The sequence below is a fragment of the Nicotiana tabacum genome, chromosome 11, assembly GCF_000715075.1.
Source record: "Nicotiana tabacum cultivar K326 chromosome 11, ASM71507v2, whole genome shotgun sequence".
NCBI lineage: Eukaryota > Viridiplantae > Streptophyta > Magnoliopsida > Solanales > Solanaceae > Nicotiana > Nicotiana tabacum.
The window spans coordinates 170,831,408-170,851,719 of NC_134090.1; the positions used below are offsets into that span (position 1 = coordinate 170,831,408).

A 20,312-nucleotide genomic window follows, 5' to 3' on the forward strand; every position below is an offset into this window, starting at 1 on the left:
ATAAATTGGGATGAAGGAAGTATGTTGTATATATATTAATTATCTTTAAATGATTTGATAGTGTAAAAATGTTAACTTGTTAGTGTGATGAAATTATGCTGAATATTAATTCTTTATTATATTTGGAATTACGTTTTGACATTATCTTGAAGAGCTTTAAGCAATAAGTCAGGATGGCCGAGTGGTCTAAGGCGCCAGACTCAAGTTCTGGTCTTCGTGAGAGGGCGTGGGTTCAAATCCCACTTCTGACAAAATAATTGTTTTGTTTTTTTTCTTCTATTTCTAATTACATTGCCTTATCGTTCACAAAATCTATGCACTTAACAAGTTTCTTTTCTTTTTTTAAGATGCAATTGGTCTCCTTTGGCTTAGGATTCGATGAAACATCTTGTGATAAAATTCCAGCATATTCAAATCCCACTTAGTACAAATCAACCTCATGATTTTTCTCGTTCATATTTAGTTTTTTGTAATAAAACAATAAAAGTAGAAGAACAATATTGCAAAGAAAGAGAGAGAAGAAATTCTTATTGAATTTTGGGATGATTTACAATGGGTAGGACCTCTCTATTTATAGGGGGGAAAATGACTTAGGCACAAAGTAAAACTCTCTACAATGTTTTGTTTTTTTTCTTCTATTTCTAATTACATTGCCTTATCGTTCACAAAATCTATGCACTTAACAAGTTTCTTTTCTTTTTTTAAGATGCAATTGGTCTCCTTTGGCTTAGGATTCGATGAAACATCTTGTGATAAAATTCCAGCATATTCAAATCCCACTTAGTACAAATCAACCTCATGATTTTTCTCGTTCATATTTAGTTTTTTGTAATAAAACAATAAAAGTAGAAGAACAATATTGCAAAGAAAGAGAGAGAAGAAATTCTTATTGAATTTTGGGATGATTTACAATGGGTAGGACCTCTCTATTTATAGGGGGGAAAATGACTTAGGCACAAAGTAAAACTCTCTACAAGATAGACATTCACTCTAAATAGAATTTTATTCATAACACTCCCCCTTGAATGTCTACTCGATAAGTAATGTGTCTCATTAAAACCTTAACTAAAATAAAACCCAATGGGAAAAAAATTCTAGAAAAGGAAAAAGAGTACACATATCTAACAATACGCCTTTTGATTGCCTCGTTAAAAACCTTGTAAGGAAAACCTAGTGGGACAAAACCTTGTAAGGGAAAAAGAGTGCAACGCGCATTAACTCCCCCTGATGAGAGCATCAATTCACATCCTTGAGCCTTCGCATCCCAATCTTGTGCACTAGTTTCTTGAAGGTTGACGTCGGTAGAGATTTTGTGAACAAATCAGCCATATTATCACTTGAACGAATCTGTTGCACATTGATATCACCATTCTTTTGAAGATCATGTGTGAAAAATAATTTTGGTGAAATGTGTTTTGTCCTATCTCCTTTTATGAATCCTCCTTTCAATTGAGTTATGCATGTTGCATTGTCTTCATACAAAATCGTGGGTAGTTTGTCACATCTCAAACCACATTTGTCTCTAATAAGATGTATTATAGACCTCAACCACACACACTCTCGACTTGCTTCATGAATAGCAATTATCTCGGCATGATTAGATGAAGTAGTCACAATTGATTGCTTAGTCGATCGCCAAGATATGACAGTGCCTCCACGTGTAAACACATAACCTGTTTGAGATTGAGCCTTGTGTGGATCGGATAAATACCCAGCATCGGCATAACCAACAAGATCAGGACTGCAATTATTGCCATAAAATAAGCCCATATCGGTAGTCCCTTTTAGATACCGCAATATGTGTTTGATTTTATTCCAATGTCTCATTGTAGGAGCAGAGCTATATCTTGCTAAGACGTTAACTGAAAAAGTAATGTCAGGCCTTGTAGTATTGGCAAGATACATTAGTGCACCAATTGCACTAAGATATGGTACTTCAGGACCAAGTAGCTCTTCATTCTCTTCTTGAGGTCGGAATGGATCCTTATTCACATAAAGTGATCGAACAACCATCGGAGTACTTAATGGATGTGCTCTATCCATGTAAACCCGTTTCAATACCTTTTCTATGTAGGTAGATTGATGAACAAAAATTATGTTTGCCAAATGTTCGATTTGCAAACCAAGACATAATTTTATCTTTCCAAGATCTTTCATCTCGAATTCCTTCTTTAAATAATCAATTGCCCTTTGGAGTTCTATAGGAGTTCCAATAAGGTTTATGTCATCAACATATACGGCAAGTACAACAAATTCCGATGTTGTTTTCTTTATAAAAACACATGGGCAAATGGCATCATTTATATAACCTTCCTTTAATAAATACTCACTAAGACGATTATACCACATTCGTCCTGATTGCTTTAGACCACACAACGATCTTTGCAATTTGATTGAAAACATTTATCGGGACTTTGAATTATGTGCGTTTGGCATTTTAAATCCATCGGGAATTTTCATGTATATCTCATTATCAAGTGAGCCATAAAGGTAGGCGGTAACCACATCCATTAAACGCATGTCAAGCTTTTCATGGACAGCAAAACTAATGAGATAACGGAAAGTTATAGCATCCATAACGGGTGAATATGTCTCTTCATAATCGACACCAGGCCTTTGTGAAAATCCTTGTGCAACAAGGCGTGCCTTATATCTTTGTACCTCATTTTTCTCATTTTTCTTGCGTACAAAGACTCATTTATAGCCAACAGGCTTAACACCATTAGGTGTTTGGACTACAGGCCCAAAAACTTCACGTTTTGCAAGTGAATTCAACTCTGATTGGATTGCTTCTTGCCATTTTGGCCAATCTAGTCTTTGTCGACATTCTCCAACAGATTGAGATTCAAGATCCTCACTTTCTTGCATAATGCTAGATGCAACATTATATGCAAAGACATAATCCACCACTATATCTACTCGATTCAAATTTGTCTCAATATCTATTGGATTTATTGATAGTTCCTTATTTTCTTGAGTCTCGGGCTCAGTGGTTTCCTCGTGATTTTTAGAATTTATTAAATCGTGGATTTCTTCGTAAGATTCTTTCGTAGTGTCATTTTGATCATTTGTTTTCCTTTTTCTATGATTTCGATCCTTAGAACCTAATGGTCTACCACGTTTTAGGCGTGCTTTTGACTCATTAGCTATGACACTAGAAGATTGTCCAACGGGGACATCAATACGGATTGGAACATTCTCTACAGGGATATGTGATTTTGTTATCCTTTTCAAATCCGTAAATGCATCTGGCATTTGATTTGCTATTCTCTGCAAATGGATAATCTTTTGCACCTCTTTTTCACAAATAGAGGCACGTGGATCAAGATGAGATAATGATGAATTTTCCGCAAAATTTCCCATTTGGTTTCACCAACTTATCCCCCTAATTTTGGGAAAAGTGTCTCATCGAATCGACAGTCTGCAAATCGAGCAGTGAATAAATCCCCCGTTAATGTTTCAAGATACTGAATAATGGAGGGTGATTCAAACCCAACATATATTCCTAACCTTCTTTGCAGACCCATTTTGGTGCGATATGGCGGTGCTACAGGCACATATACTGCGCATCCAAAAATTCTTAAATGGGATATATTAGGTTTATGACCCAAAACTAGTTGCAACTGGAATATTTATGATAATTTGTCGGTCTGAGACGAACTAGCATTGCTGCATGAAAAATAGCGTGACCCCAAACATAAGTGGTCAGCCTCGTTTTCATGAGTAACAGTCTTGTTATCAATTGAAAACGTTTAATTAAAGACTCTGCAAGACCATTTTGAGTGTGAACATAAGCTACAGGATGTTCCACTTTTATCCCAATTGATAAGCAATAATCGTTAAATGCTTGGGATGAAAACTCAGCAGCATTATCAAGTCTAATAGACTTAATTGGATTATCGGGAAATTGTGCCCGTAGTCGAATTATTTGTGCCATTAATTTTGCAAACACGAGGTTGCGAGATGACAATAGGCACACATGAGACCATTTAGAAGATGCGTCTATTAAGACCATAAAATATCTAAACGACCCACTAGGTGGGTGAATAGGTCCACAAATGTCCCCTTGTATACGTTCCAAAAACACAGGGGACTTAATTCCAACCTTTGTTGGTGATGGTCTAATAATTAACTTGCCTTGATAACAAGAAGTGCAAGAAAATTCATTATTTAAAAGAATCTTTAAATTCGTTAATGTATGCCCATTTGAGTTTTCTATAATTCGTCTGATCATAATTGATCCAGGGTGTCCCAATCGATCATGCCAAAGTACAAAAGTATTGGAATCAGTAACCTTTTGGTTTACGGTAGAATGTGCCTCAATTGCACTAATTTTTGTCCAATACAGGCCACAAGATAAAGATTGGAACTTCTCAATAACCCTCTTTTGGCTAGAGAAATTCTTGGTAGTGATGAGCTATTCAAGATTATTCTCATCTATTGTCTGTAAGCACATGATTTTTGCCCTATGAAAGAATTACTCCCAAAAAATTCAAAATAAAATAATTTTCCTTGGTGTGCAATTTTGAGAATTTTTGTGACATTTTTGGATAATTATTTGTATTTGTCTGTGCATGCTTATTTGTTAAATTAATAAAAAATACAAAAATATGTCGCATTTGCATTTAGGATTTAATCCTACAATTGTTAGTAATTAAGTTTGTTTTATAAAAAATGAAAATCACAAAAATAGGCATCTTTTACATTTTTAGCATTTAATGTCCAAATGTACAATTTTATGTTTAATTATTACTTAATTGTGCATTAATTGTTATTGGGAGTTAATTTGCACTTTTATAACTTAATAATATTTAAGGATTTTAGAATTTAGTTTTAGAAAAATAAAAGAAGAAAAGAGAGCAAAAATATAAAGAAAATCGGAATTGGGCTCTTCTTCAAATTCAAGCCACAGACCCAAAAAATTGTCCAACCTTCCCCATGACCCGGTCCATCTCCACACGGGTCGACCCGGTCCGCCACATTAACCCCAAAATGACCCATTTTTTCATTTTCCACTCCAAAAAACCCTAACACCTAAAGCCCCCGCCCCCCCTCTTCTTCTCCTTCTCCTTCACCTCTGCAAGACTAGCTCCCATGGCTGCCCGACAACCACCCTCCAAACAGACCCCTCACGTCTTCATCTTCTTCCTCACCTCCAAATGACCCCTCCAATCACCGGAAAAAACCAGCCTCCTCCTCACGTCCGCCATTGACGAGCAACCATCGTTGCTGCATCAACCATCACTGCTGCGTTCGTCGTCCATGGCTGCTCCCCGTCGCTCGTCAACCACCATCCATGGCTGCCATGGCTAGTGCTTCCACCGCTGCCCCTTGCTGCTGTTTTTTCCAGCTTTATCGACGATGCTCGTCGCAGCTGCTTCTGCCTTCTGCTTTATCTTCTCCGCCTAAACGACCACTCACCATAGCCACTCGCAGAAGCTCCCGTTCACCTGTTGCTTCGTCCAGCGAAACCCAGTCGCTGCTGCTTCATCTTCTTCATTTTCGTCGAGCTCGAACTCGAGCTCCCATGGCTGCATACGCTCACCTCTGCCATCTCCGAGCTCCAGCCATGGACGTGGGGTTTCGTTTCACTTGTCTCCATCCAAACGACCAGCTGCTACTGCTTCTTCTTCGCTACGTCCAAACAGACCCCATCGTTGATGCTTCACATTTGCTTCGTCGCCATCAGTCCCAAAACGAGACTCAACCATCTCGTTTGTTCGAGCTTTGGTCGAGGTTTGTCGAAACAGTCCATACATAGTTCGAGTTCGTCGTTGGTCAGTCGTTGTTCATCGTTTCGATCCGGTTAGTGGGTTTTTGAGTTTCACTTTTGTCTGTATTTTTGTTTTGATATTCTCAAATCTAAAATCGGGAAATGTTTGTTTTGTTCGTGTTCATTGTTTTGTTAATTTTTCAGTTTGTTCATGTGAAATTGTTAGTTTAATGTTTGTTAGATTCAAATTGAAATTTAATTAATTATTTCTTCAGTTTGTTTCATGTGTTTTATGTATTTTTCAGAAATTGTTAATGTTGTTAGATTCAAGTTTAAATTCATAATTGTTTCTTCTTCGGTTTTGTTTTTATTTTTCTAAAAGAATTTAGTTGTAATAGGGAAATATATTGGTTTAATCATTTGAATCCGTCATGTTTGTTATTTAATATGGATTTAATGCATGTTTATTCTTTGTTTGAAGTTCATCCAGTAATTTAATTTGAGTTTGTTTTGGTTTTTGATTTGTTGATTTAGTTTGAATCATGTATTTTGTTGTTAATATTGTTGTCTCTTTTGCTCATTCATTTTTGGTCTAAGTTAACCAGGATTGGTTCCCAATATGGTTAATTTATTTCCATTAATTTGAAGTTGTATGATTAATCTGTGTTCATATGATTTGTTGTTGAATTTGTTTAGAAATTGGTCTTATTGGCTATATTTTGGTTGAGATTGATTAATTGATTGGTTATAGCTGATGGGGGTAAATTGGTAATTGTAGTAAGGTCGGAGGGGTAGTTTTCGAATTGAACATTTTGAATAATTCTTTATGTTAAGCATGAGGGACAAAATGTAATGGGTGGGGTTGATATAATTGTTTAATATAATGGGGGATAAGACATAATGTAGTGGAGAGGAATATTGTAATTGTTTATGTTAGGCATGGGGGACAAGACATAATGGGTTGAGAATAATTCTTTAGTTTAATATAGTGGGGGACAAGACACAAAATAGTGGGGAATAATTTATTTGTTTAAGAAAGTGGGAAGCAAAGCATGCAAATTGGGGGAATATTTTGGGTTGGGGATTCAAGACAAGAGTCTTGTTATATATAGAGTCATTTTGACACATTTTAGGGGGGACTGGAACGAAAAAAGGACTTTTACAAAACAGAACTTTTACACTTGAGAGGAAGACTTAGAGAGAGGAAGACTTAGATTTGAACTTGAAAGAATTTTGAGAAATCAGAATTTGAGAGTAAAAGAGAAAGACAATTTGAACTTTCACTTGAATAATTTCCGTTTGCCTTTCCTCGAGTGTTATTCAAAATCTGTAAACTACTGCATCTTGTATACGTTTCTCTTCTGCTTTGACTGCGATTGCACTTTGGTATTGCTGAGTTTTCAATCTGTTACTGGGTTATTCTACTGGTCGTTACTGGTTTTGCGGTATTGCTGAACCTGCTGTTGCTGTGTTATTACTGCTGCTGACTCCTCCTTCTTTTCTTCTTGTACTGCCATTTCCAGGTACACATTGTCACACCTCCTTTTTCCGCACCCGAGAGGGTGCAAGGGAGTTTTTCCAATTAAAGGACAATCGAAAACGGGATTGGTTTATTTCTTTCAGAGTCGCCACTTGGGAGATTTAGGGTGTCCCAAGTCACCAATTTTAATCCCGAATCGAGGAAAAGAATGACTCCATATTACAGTCTGCGTACCAGAAATCCGGATAAGGAATTCTGTTAACCCGGGAGAAGGTGTTAGGCATTCCCGAGTTCCGTGGTTCTAGCACGGTCGCTCAACTGTTATATTCGGCTTGATTATCTGATTTTATACACATATGAACTTATGTGCAAAATTTTATCTTTTTACCGCTTTCTTAATTATTGTTATTATTTTTACGAGAGTTGCAACGTCGTGGAAACATATCTCGAACCACGTCACATCAATGCACCCGTGGTTGTTTGACATATCTTGACTTGGTTGAGATTTAGATTTAGGTCACATAAATGTGCACCTGAGTTAAGGAAAATAAATTATTAAAGGCGTGCCTAACGCAACTAGCGTATTGTTATTTTGGGGAAGGCCGTAAAATTTGCTAAACGGCATGTTCCGAATTCTAAGTGTTTTAATATATATACATTTAGAGGGCCCCGCAACTTGTGCATTTTTGTTTATCGAGGCTCGTCTCATTCATTATTAAAAGGATTTACAACGTCATAGAAATGCATCTCAGACCACGTCGCAATCAATGTACCCGTGATTAGAGACACATTTCGATTTCGTTGAGACTTGGATTTGGGTCACATAAATGTGCACCCGAGCTTAAGGAGATAATATTATTAAAGGCGCGCCTAAAGCAACTAGCGCATTATTATTTTGGGTAGGGCCGTGAAATTTGCTAAACGACCCGTCCTGGAATCTAAGTATTTAATACATATATTTTGTGAGGGCCCCGCAATTTGTGCGTTTTCATTTGGCGAGGCTCGTCTCATTTTTATTATTTTTTTTCTTTTTAAAAGGGTAAACTTAAAATTACTACATTTTTACTTTATCTATTTAATTCAAAGTTATTAAAATATATTGCAAGTCATGCTATACGTAATGCACTAGTGGTTCACGACAAGTTCTATTTAACTTTGTTCCAAATTGGAGCCGGGTCACATGAGATGCACCCCCGGTTCCTTTAATCTAATTACATACAAACAACAATATTGCCATAAATCACTAATTTGACGCTATTTATAAACTATCATTCTTTTTCCTCTTAATCTAGTTTAATGAAATATAAGCTAATAATCTAACAATAAATGGCAAACATCTGACAATTAGTGATAAACAAAAATATAAAATTAACAACAGAACATAACACTAACAATCAGTGATAAACTAACATGACGAGATAAACTTTAAAATATGGCAAATATATTACTATTACTCAAATTTACCGAGACAAGACGTGAAAGCAAAGAACACACTGAGCCAACAAAAATAACATGAATACTCACGTTTAACAGCAACGTCGAGTTTCAACATCTCGAACTCGCCAAAAAATGGACAGCAACAACCTCGACGTACCGGACCTCGACGAACCAAAGACGACCTCAACGGACCTCACCCCGGACAGAACTTCTGGGCTACCTTTTCGAACGTTTCCGGTTAAGCTTCAGTTGGTGTGTGTGTGTGTTTTTCGGTCAGTCATGGCAAGGAGGGAGGGTCGCTCATGGCTGGGAATACGAGGGGTCGTTTGGGCAGTGGCGTTTGGTGGTGGTGTTGAGCTGGGTTGTTTGGTTGTCGGTTGGACAATGACGACGAGCAGGAGCTCGCTGGCTGGGGGAATAGGGTGGTGCGACTGGTTTCTGTTTGGTGGTCGTGAGGCAGCTGGGACGACGAATGGTTGTTTGCTGGCGGTTCAGGCGTGTGAGGGGGCAGTGACGACAATGGCGAGTGAGCTGGGTCGTTTGGTCGTCGACTGGTTATGACTGGAGGTGGTGTTTGGGCTGTCGAGGGAGGTGGTCGTTTGGTGGTGCCTGGTGATGGTGGTTTTGGTGACGGGGGGTGCGAGGATGGTGAACGACGGAGGGAGCTGGAGTTCCGGCGTCGGGGGGGGGGGGGGCGACTGGTTTCTGTTTGGTGCTCGTGAGGCAGTAGGGTTGATGGTGGTTTTGGTGGGGGAAGGGTCTGTTTGGTGGCGGTTTTTGGTGGTGGTTTGGGCGGCGTTTGGGTGAGGGTTCCCTTAGGGTTTTGTTGGTTCTCCTTGAGGAAGAAGAAACGTGAACAGGACCCCCCAAAATTTTAAAAATCCCCCAAGTCCTTTCCAAATCTGTCTAACCCCGTGCATTTGTAGCTTTAGCCAAGAAAAGTGGACCCCCTATGTGTCCCCCATGCGCGGTGGGGTTCCCCGTGTATGGGATTCCGTCCGTGTTCCCCACGCGTGTCCCCTCATGTGTGGTGGACTCGGATTATTATGGGCTAGGTCCGAAATTAGGCCTAAAACCGGGTAGTTTGAACCCAAATATTATTCTTTCGCCCGGACCCGAGAAATAGGAACACGACGTTGCTCAACTGATTATGTAGGCAAAATAGCTACTAAAATAAGACTAATTATTTAAAACAAAACTATATTATTATTTTTTAATATTTTTTTTTTCGAGATTAAAATAGCTACAAAATATTAATAAAACTATTTTTGTAATTTCCGTTTTTATATAAAGATAAAATATAAAGTAACATTTTTGTATTTTTCAAAATTTAAAATGACTACAAAACATTAATAGAACTATATTTTTTTTTGGTAATTTTCAAAATTATGTAAAGTACAAAATAAGGTACTATTTTTTTGTATTTTTCAAGTTTATGAGAAATATATAAACTAAAAATTTATATATATATTTTTTGTAATTTTTCTTTTTGCAATGAAATAAAGCAAAAATAGTCAAAATAGCTATATTAGACCTAAATTACATATTTATGCTAAAAAATGTGAAAATTCTCGGGGAGGGTCAAAAATCAAGTGTCTACACACATTTGTACACTCTCGGCTTGAAGCGAAATGAAATATTAATCCGGCTCTGTTCCTGTTGAATTCCTCCTGTTTAGATTTGTGTTTGAATAGAATTTTCTTTTCTTTGTATAAAATGTAGTTGACTGATTAATGAGTAATGGAGTTGCGCATGTATAACTTCTTCATCTAATAATGCTAGTTTAAATTAATCAAAGAATAATTAATTTGTTTCGATATTATTATGTATCTATCTCATGTTCTAGTGTTAGTAAATGATAGAATATAGAATAAAAGAAATCCTTCTTGGTACAAACTCGATTGCAATTTTCCATTTGCATTAACCACAAACTAATAACTAATAAGTTACGTTTGTTTAAGCATGTAATTAATCGGGAGATTTTCTTTTTATTTTTAGAGACAAATTTAATAGAAAAATGTAGTCGCTGTAGGTTTATCCTTTTAAATAAAAATGAGACGAGCCTCGCCAAATAAAATGCATAGATTGCGGGGCCCTCACAAAAAATGTATGTGTTAATTACTTAAAACTCGGGACAGGCCGCTTAGCGAACTCCACGACCTTACCCAAAAAAATAATAATACGCTAATCGCTTTAGGCGCGCATTTTAATAAATCTTACATTCTTAAACTCGGGTGTACATTTATGTGACCCAAACCCAAATCTCAACGGAGTCGAAATGTGTCTCTAATCACGGGTACATTGATTGTGATGTAGTTCGAGATGCGTGTCCATGACGTTGCAAATTCCTTTTAAAAATAAGAATGAGATGAGTCTCGCCGAATAAAAATACAAAATTGCGGGGCCCTCAGTAAATATTTGCTTTAAAATTGCTTAGATTCCGGGACGGGCTGTTTAGCAAATTTCACGGCCCTACCCAAAACAATGATACGCTAGTCGCTTTAGGCGCGTATTTAATAATGTTGGATTCTTAAACTCGGGTGCACATTTATGTGACCCAAATCCAAATCTCAACAGAGTTGAAATATGCCAACAACCACAGGTGCATTGATGTGACGTGGTTCGTGATGTGTTTCCACGATGTTGCAATTTTTGATAAAAATAATAATAATTATGAAAGCGGTAAAAAGTTAAAATTCGTACATAGGTTCAACATGTATAAATCAGATAAACAAGCCGAATATGATAGTTGAGCGACCGTGTTAGAACCACGGAACTCGGGAATGCCTAACACCTTCTCCCGGGTTAACAGAATTCCTTATCCGGATTTCTAGTTCGCAGACTGTAATACAGAGTCATTCTTTTCCTCGATTCGGGATTAAAATTGGTGACTTGGGACACCCTAAATCTTCCAAGTGGCGACTTTGGAACTTCTCAATAACCCTCTTTTGGCCAGAGACATTCTTGGTAATGATGAGATATTCAAGATTATTCTCATCTATTGTCTCAATATGATATCCATTTCGACGGATATCTTTAAAACTCAACAAGTTCCTCTTGGACTTGGAGGAGAACATTGCATTCTCTATGATAAGTATTGTTCCCTTAGGCAGAGTTATAGTAGCTCTTCCAGAGCCTTCAATTAATTTACTACTACCAGAAATTGTAGTAACATCTGCCTTACACATATTTAAATGAGAGAAATATTTCTTCTCTTTGAATATTATATGTGTCGTACATGAATCAATTAAACAAATATTTTTACAATTGAACTTTGATCCAAGTTTGCTTTGTGGAATATCCATATTTGCTTCTCATAGGTTGACATACAAAAAGAAATATACGAATAAATATTAGTATTTTCAGAGATAAAGAAAAAAATTTCGTAAGGCACAATCTTTGATTGAACAACTTGATTAGAAAACAAAATTTCTTGAAATTCTTTACAGATTAACATGAAAGGCTTAGATGGTATACAAGGACCAATATATGTTGGTACAGAGTGTGTTTTCAGAAGGCATGCACTTTACAAATATGATGCTCTTGAAACAATTGAAGGAGAAGTTGAAGGTTAGACCGTTATGCTCTTAATTAACGAATAATAGTTATTTTTATTTGTCGTTTAGCACTGATTAGTAGAGATGAAAAGACTAACTTATGTTGCTGCATTACAGTAGCAAACATGGATTCACGCCTGGCTATCAAACTTTATTCAATGACAGATTATACTAATTCTACATATTAATTAAAACTACTACTCATGTAAACTACGATAATTACATGATGTTTATTTGCTAACTAATACGAATAAGCAAAATAAAATAAAATCAGACTACTTAATCTTCTTTAACCATGGATCCATCACCGATCAAGTGGTCTATTTTCCCATCAGGGCGCTCAAAGAAGTCTGCCACATCCAAGTAAGTGATGTCAAAATCATTGTCAGAGACAAAATTAGCTTCAGGGCCTTTGTTCTTTAGAGATGCTTGATAAAGTTCAACCAAATGTCTTGGTACACGATAAATATTTACCCAATGCTCTTTTCCACCGCAACGATAACATTCGATTTCTGAACCGTTTGCCTTTGGCTTCTCGTCTTTCCCTTTCCACTTTTGGTGGTTATTTTTCTTTGGGGGGTGATTAACACCAGGAATTTTTTTCCTTGTCCACGGCCACGACCACGACCACGAATAGGGCCACGGCCTTTTCCACGCTTAGTATAATGGGAATACACCTCATCCACTTCAGGCAATGGTGTAGACCCAATGGGTCGATTTTCGTGATTTCTCATGAGCAAGTCGTTATTTCGCTCAACCACAAGGAGAAGAGAAATCAACTCAGAGTACTTCTTGAAACCTTTCTCTTTGTATTGCTGTTGCAAGACCATATTGGAGGCATGAAACGTTGTGAACGTTTTTTCAAGCATATCATAATCAGTGATAGTATCTCCACAAAGTTTCAATTTAGAAGTAATTCTGAACATTGCAGAATTATATTCAGAAACAGACTTAAAGTCTTGGAGCCTCAGATGAGCCCAATCATATCGTGCTTGTGGAAGAGTGACCAACTTTAAGTTGTCATATCTTTCCTTTAAGCCATTCCACAAAACAAGTGGATCTTTCACTGTGAGATATTCTATTTTCAACCTTTCATCAAGGTGATGACGCAAAAAAAATCAGGGCCTTAGCACAGTTTTGGGTGGATGCTTTAGTTTTGTCTTTAATGACGTCTCCAAGACCGATTGCATCTAAATGGATTTCAGCATCCAACACTCATGTCATATAGTTCTTGCCCGAAATTTCAAGGGCAATGAACTTTCTTTTCATAATATCAGTCATAATTAAAAAGAGGAGAAAAATTACCTTAATCTTCTCAAAGAGCTTCTTGAGACGGTAGAGTCTCGTGCTGATAACGTGTAATAAAACAATAAAAGTAGAAGAACAATATTACAGAGAAAGAGAGAGAGGAAATTCTTATTGAATTTTGGGATGATTTACAATGGGGTAGGACCCCTCTATTTATAGGAGGAAAATGACTTAGCCACAAAGTAAAACTCTCTACAAGCTGTTGTGATCCTGACGAGTGTACCACTCCAACGTCGTGCCGCTCAGACTCAAGCTAAATTAGGCCATAGAATTCTATTCATGACATTTTTATTTTTGTCTTCTATTTCTTGTTACATTATTTTATCGTTCGTAACATTTATAGACTTAACAAGTTTTATTTTTTCCTTTTCTTTTTAACATTTAATTAATCTGCCTTGGCATAGGATTCGATGGAATGTTTTATGAACAAAATTTCAGCAAATTCAGTTGGTGTTATTCTCCTCATTGTTTATTTTCCTCCAATTTTGCTTTTGCACCTAATTATATAGTGAACTATTTACTTCTCACAAATATAGAACTTTGTCACGGTAATATTTTTCATAAGAGCATCTTGAAAATAAACTCATATTTAAAATGGGACTTTAACCGTCAATAAAATAAAGCAAAAAGGTCATAAGTCATTAAATTCTAATATTTCATATCTAAATTTGATGATTAAGGTTTACAAGTCATCCCGAAATGTGGGAAAATATACAGAAAAATCATGCCTTCTATAGCCTAAATAATTTGCTTCCAAGAAAAGAATGTGTAACAAGTAACATGTTAGGCCTATCCAAGTAAAATTTGACTTCAGATGATCCGAGAAATCTAGTAGATAACACACATATGAACATCAACAATTGCCCTCTAATTCTAACACCTTAGCATTTATAGTTATCCAGTAAATTACATATAACACTAGTAACTGTCCTATTAAGCTTGATTAAGACTGAAAATTTCCAATAATTTTCGGTCACGGGTTTTGAGTCGTGGAATCAGCATCACACCCCTTTGAAGTGTGGTTCTTCTTCGGATTCTCGTGAACGCGGGATACTTTGTGCACCGGGCTGCCCCTTTATTTAGGCAGTCCATTTTCCCCAAGTGACCAAATCATTCAATTAATTCTTCCTAGCATTGGTTTATTGAACAAATTGACTTAGCTGAATGATCATTGCGCTTATATCATCAGAGGATCCTCTCATTACTGCCAAATCAATAAGCTTTTTACAAGCAGATAATCGTTGTACGTTATCAACACCTATGCACAAAGGTCGCGCTACCTCCACCGCCTCCTGATTAGTAACCTGAAAAAATATTCAAAGAAAACTTAGCATCCCAATTTCCCAATTTCTTTAAACAATTTAAACTTAAGAAGTTCGGATTTATTCACAGCTTCAAAAGATAGGGAAGCCTTAGAGCAACGGTAAAGTTATCTTCAGTGTGACCTACAGGTCACGAGTTCGAGCCGTGAAAGCATACATTAATGTTAGCATTAGGGTAGACTGTCTACAAAAGATGAAGGGAACCTTGGAGCAACGGTAGAATTATCTCCGTGTGACCTACAAGTCACGAGTTCCGACCATGAAAGCATTAGGGTAGGCTGTCCACATCACACCCCTAGGGATACGGCCATTCCCTTGACGGTCCTTCCCCGTACCTTGTGTAAACGCATGATACTTTATGCACCTGAGTGCCCTTTATTCACAACTTCAAAAGGTACATTCTAGTTCTACCATTCAAATTAAGTGACTTTTTTTTTCAGCAATTACCTTTTCCCAAAGTCCATCAGAGGCAAGGATCAAGAATTCACATTCTGGTTCAATAGTCAATATTTTTGTCTCTGGTTCAGCTATTACCCATCTTTTAAGATGAGAATCTCCTATTCCTCTTGACACAGCTAAAGATCCTTGAATTCTCCACACACCTCGACAACAATCTACATAACCACCCTGCAAATTAAAATTTTCAAAAACACGTAAGTACAAAACATAGAAGGTTTTGAATAATTCCTCTTCACAGCATTTCCAGGATTAATATTCTTGAAAAATAGTCACTGTTTCTTACCAGGCTTTGAATTCTTTCCATTTCATCTTGCCTAGAAGGGCGGTGATCGACTGTGAGCGCCTCTGCTACGCCTCCTCTGCTCAATACAGCGCGACAATCACCGGCATTTGATACAATAAGTTGTCCATTTTGTATCAGTGCTGTCACACAACAACTTCCTCCATTTGTATTTAGCTTTAGGAAGTCTGTATCTGTAGTGAGGTAACCCTCTTTAACTGCCTCTTCAACTCCGTCTTCACTCCTTAACGCTACTTCATTTATAATGTTCCTGCCTAAATTCTTTGCTGCAAACTCTGCAGCTTTTGCTCCCCCATGTCCATCAAATACACCAAAAAAGGCCTAAAAAATAAGGGTAAATAACACTCAGCATAAGAATATATCACGTTAAATATATATATCTAATTCAGTAGGGAATATTGCTTTTTGTAAGTATTACACCAGTTCATCAAATTTTCTTTATCTATGCTTATTATATGCAACAAAGCAGTAATTGAGTTAATTAACTCTATTGAAGACATGATTAAGTAAATAAAAGTATATTCTCTCTAACACTTTAAGCTTTTAGATGAGAGGGTAACACTTCAATAAATTTTGTTTAATGGAGTTGAATTTCTATTTATTCATTTTGAATCGTGTTGTTTAACCGTTTAATTTAATCTTATAAATGACAAACTTTGGGACAAGTTTTTGCAATATGAATTCAGCTCTATTTGGACCTATTTCATTTCAAGCAAGCTATCAACATTCAAAAACTACCCTGTATACCCATCTTTAGGCAAAATTCACTACCCAATATTGGAATTCTCAATTGAAGATTGTGATACCCATCAATACATATAGGCATAAGTGATAACTTATTCTTCAAAGAGTTTAAATTATATGTACTACACAATCAGGTCATATATGATAACTAACATACAATCGATCAAAGCATCAAGATAAACATTAATTAAAATATAACTAACATACAATCGATCAAAGCACCAGAAAATCTTTATACTGTCGGTGTATATAACTTAAATCCTTTTTCAGAAGTCTTAAATTGTGAACTCTAAATAAAGTAGTAAGAGATAAGCAAACATTTCTAGCAAATAAGTATTATACCTGTTTAGAGCCGTCCTTAGATTCATCAACTATGGCCGAATACCGATCTTCCATATCACCTCTCTTTTTCCCTCTTTTACAATACACAGAGTATCCTTCTCCTTCAACTTCCACTTCATCTAACCTACTACTCTCTTCCCTCGGCGTTTGATCAACCTGTTCTAATCTCAAAGATGCAATCGGAATCGTAATCCTCGCCGGTCTTTTCCTCTTCAAAATCGTCGGCGACGGTAATGATGACGTGGAACACACCGCCGCCTCCTTCTCCGCCTCTTCTCTGAGACTTCTGTTGTAAGTCAACGGTGATAAAGGTGATTTTGGTGATGGAGATAATAAAGACGACGATGCATAAAACGAATTGCGATTTGTTGGTGATGATACAGATGATAGTTTACAGTAAAATGGCGAAAGTAGTTTTGGTGTTTGTTGTGATGGTGAGAAAATTGGAGAGTTTGTTAATGCTATTGCACAAGGCATTTTTGCTTTCTTTCTTTAATTTTGCTTTGATTTTGATTTGCAGATTATAGTTTGTTTGCTACGTAAATTTGGGTGCAGCGGGATATTTATATTAACGTTACTTAGCTACGTTGGTTCTTGTTTGAAAGAATAAGTCGCCAACGCGCCATGCAAGTGGCGGTGGAAAAACGAAGACAAAACTTGTTCTTAGACATCACATTATAGTGGGCGTTTGGATATAAAAATTGTAAACTTTAAGTGAAAATGGTATTTGAAAATTAGAAATGTGTTTGGACATAAATAAAATTTTGGGTTTTTTTGAATTTTTGGGAGTGATCTGAGTGAAAATTTTGAGAAAACAGTTTTTTGGAGTTTTTCAAATTTTCGAAAAATTCCAAAATTCATCTTCAAATAAAAATTGAAAATTTTATGGCCAAACACTGATTTCGTAAAAAAAAAAAAAAAATTCGGAAAAAGGGAAAAAATTCTTATGTCCAAACGGTTTCTTTTGTATTATTACTTATCCGTTTTTTTATTTTATATGAACCATTTGATTGACCATAAAGTTTAATAAAAAAAGAATTTTTTTGATAATTGTGATTTTAATACAACATGAGATTTGTATGGCTATAAAATCATAGGATTAAGAGCAAAATGAGAAGGTTAAAAGGTAAATTATTCCTAAAAAAAAGAAAGATATCATTTCTAGCACAACTTAAAAAGAAAATAGTGCCATATAAATTAAAATCGAAGGAATACTAAAATTGTAAAAACATTCACTAGTAAACCTTGTCATACTATTGAACACACCCTCAATAATTTGTGCTAGCTTTTGTTTGGCGCTTAAGATAAAAATAACAAGAAAATGAAAAAGGACAAAATATAAAATTGATCGGTCGATTGGTTTATACGCATTGGAACGAGAGTGGGAAAATGCCATATTCGCCATCAGCTGGTCCTCCATTTTAAAAAGGGTTAGTAAGACCAAATGATATTAAATGGTCAAACACGTTTAATTTTCTTGGCAGTGGATGACTGGCTGGCTGCTTTCTATTTTCAATTGTTTTCTTAAGCATTAATTAAACTCAAAATTCATACTACTGCTTTAGTCCTTAGTGTATGTAGTTAGTAGTGAACTGGCGCTTAGTCATAAGACTCGGTCTTCGCTTCTTCTCCTTTAGCCGACTCCACGTTGATGTTTCACCATACAATTATTCCCAACCTCCACTATTAAAAGGGTACGTTTGTAACTTGTCATTATATTTTCTCAGACCTCGTTATAATAATATTTCTATATAATAAACATTTGTTATAAAAATTAAATTTTTTCGGAACCAATATTTATATCATGTTATAATATATATTCTCTATAATAGCACTTCACTATAACAGCCAAAAAATATCGAAACAAACGAGACTGTTATGGAAAGATTTGACTGTATAAGAGTGTTTAATTTTAAAATATAAGGAATGTATATATAAGTGAGTTATATTAAAGGGCAGCTAGGTGCACAAAGCTTCCAGCATTTATGTAGGATTTAGGAAAAGGCTACACCTCAAGAGGTATTGTAGACAATCTACCCTAATATAAGCATTAGTGACTGCTTCCATGTAATGGCGGAGCCACATGCATCCAAGGGGTGTCTTCGCCGAAAAATAACATTGTGTAAATATGTTTAAAAACTTTTTTATGTATATATATTATGTGTTGAATCTCCTTAATTTCGTGTATATTTAATTTTTATATTTTGATACCCCTTAGTAAAAATTCTAGTTCCACCATTGCTTTCACGGTTCGAACCTATAACATATTAGTCACACGAAAATAATTTTACCATTGCTCGATGCTTGTCTTCCTAAATGAGTTATATTACATGAATATTTAATGTACTTACCCATATTTTATCATTTTGAATTAGATGCTCATATATATATATACATATTAAAAAATACAATAAAGATAGATATATAAAATAAAAATAAAAATAAAAGGCCTTGCTTATTAGACTTTATGTGACTAGATCTGGTCAGTCAGTCATTTTTTGGATGGGTATGATGGTGGTCAAATTCAGGAGTTGCAAAAAAATAATCATAAGGAGGAAAAAAATCCTTTTTTTTCTTTCGCCTGAGGTAATTAGTCATAGTACAACGCCTTTTAGTAATAAAGTTTCAACTATGTGGGGCTTCTACATGCAATAACAAATACTTTGTCCAATCATGAACTATTCTGCATAAATATATAGATGGATTCAAAATCTTCATTCAAATTTTAACGACAATTCTTTTGCTCAAGGAAATAGTCTCAGCTGCCACTACTTTTGTCTTCCTTTTCTTTTGGTTAATTTTATTTACTTTTTCTTGGTTTTTTCTTTGGTGTGTGTGTGCCCGGGGATGAAATTCAAGAAGAATTGGCCACGGCAAGTGGCACGCCTTCAGTATCTTCAAAATAAAATAATATATATATATATATATATATATATATATATATATATATATATATATATATATATATATATATATATAAGACTCAAAGCTTAGGTAGTTGCATCGATCGATTTTGGAGGGTGAGGGATAGGGATGACAAGCGGGGCGGGTTCTATCTTAACCCGCAAAATCTCAACCCGTCCTATTCCGCCCCGCATAGTGCTCTTTTAACCCGCATTCACTTGCCCCGCACTATACTCGCGTCCACCCGCACTACCCCACCCTGCAAATTTTTTTCTTCTTTCATTTGTATTTTTGCTTATCAATTATAAGCATGCATAACTTAAACAGTAACTATTTAAATTTAGAATCAAGCATTCAAAGTGAGTATTGAGCACCATAATTTAATTATGATATTATCAATCTCAATTTATTTCAAGTGAGAAAATGAGGGCTAACATGAAAAATTTCTCAGTCAGATTTTAAATTTTCCATCCTCAAATATCAAACACATAGTCTTTTCACTGGTTATATTTTGAAGAAGTATAATTTTATTAAGAAAAGGAATATAAAATAGTAACAGATAAACCATGTAGGAAGGCAAAAAAAGCAAATTACAAAACCTGTACAGAAGGGAGATAATAACAACAAATTACAAAAGCTCTTTACTAAAAAAGTCAACTTGTCAGAAAAATTAAAGCATTTTGTTCATATTAGTAAAGATCCTATTAATTTATCCATCACAAATAAAAAAAGAAGTGAGAATAAA

The 20,312-nt window shown here is 35.8% G+C and overlaps 1 protein-coding gene and 1 non-coding gene across 2 annotated transcripts; one reads left to right on the forward strand and one right to left on the reverse strand.

Annotated features, from left to right (window-relative positions):
- Window positions 1-167: 167 nt before the first annotated feature.
- Window positions 168-251, forward strand: TRNAL-CAA (transfer RNA leucine (anticodon CAA)). The gene has a single exon. It is a non-coding gene; the product is annotated as a tRNA-Leu (tRNA).
- A 13,882-nt stretch (window positions 252-14,133) lies between these two features.
- LOC107782328 (putative protein phosphatase 2C 53) lies at window positions 14,134-17,213 on the reverse strand. The gene is made up of 4 exons (XM_016603203.2): window positions 16,664-17,213; window positions 15,560-15,898; window positions 15,265-15,444; window positions 14,134-14,799 (listed from the first exon to the last, which is right to left on the reverse strand). Exons 1-4 carry the CDS (start codon window positions 17,138-17,140, stop codon window positions 14,635-14,637), a joined length of 1,161 nt encoding a protein of 386 aa, XP_016458689.2. The 5' UTR covers window positions 17,141-17,213; the 3' UTR covers window positions 14,134-14,634.
- Window positions 17,214-20,312: the final 3,099 nt, after the last annotated feature.

Coding starts and splice junctions, on each gene's coding strand:
- LOC107782328 (XM_016603203.2), bottom strand. CDS start 17,140: ATGCCTTGTGCAATAGCATTAACAAACTCTCCAATTTTCTCACCATCA. Junction 15,899..16,663: donor CTAAGGACGGCTCTAAACAG/GTATAATACTTA, acceptor CTTATTTTTTAG/GCCTTTTTTGGTGTATTTGA. Junction 14,800..15,264: donor CTGATGGACTTTGGGAAAAG/GTAATTGCTGAA, acceptor ATATTTTTTCAG/GTTACTAATCAGGAGGCGGT.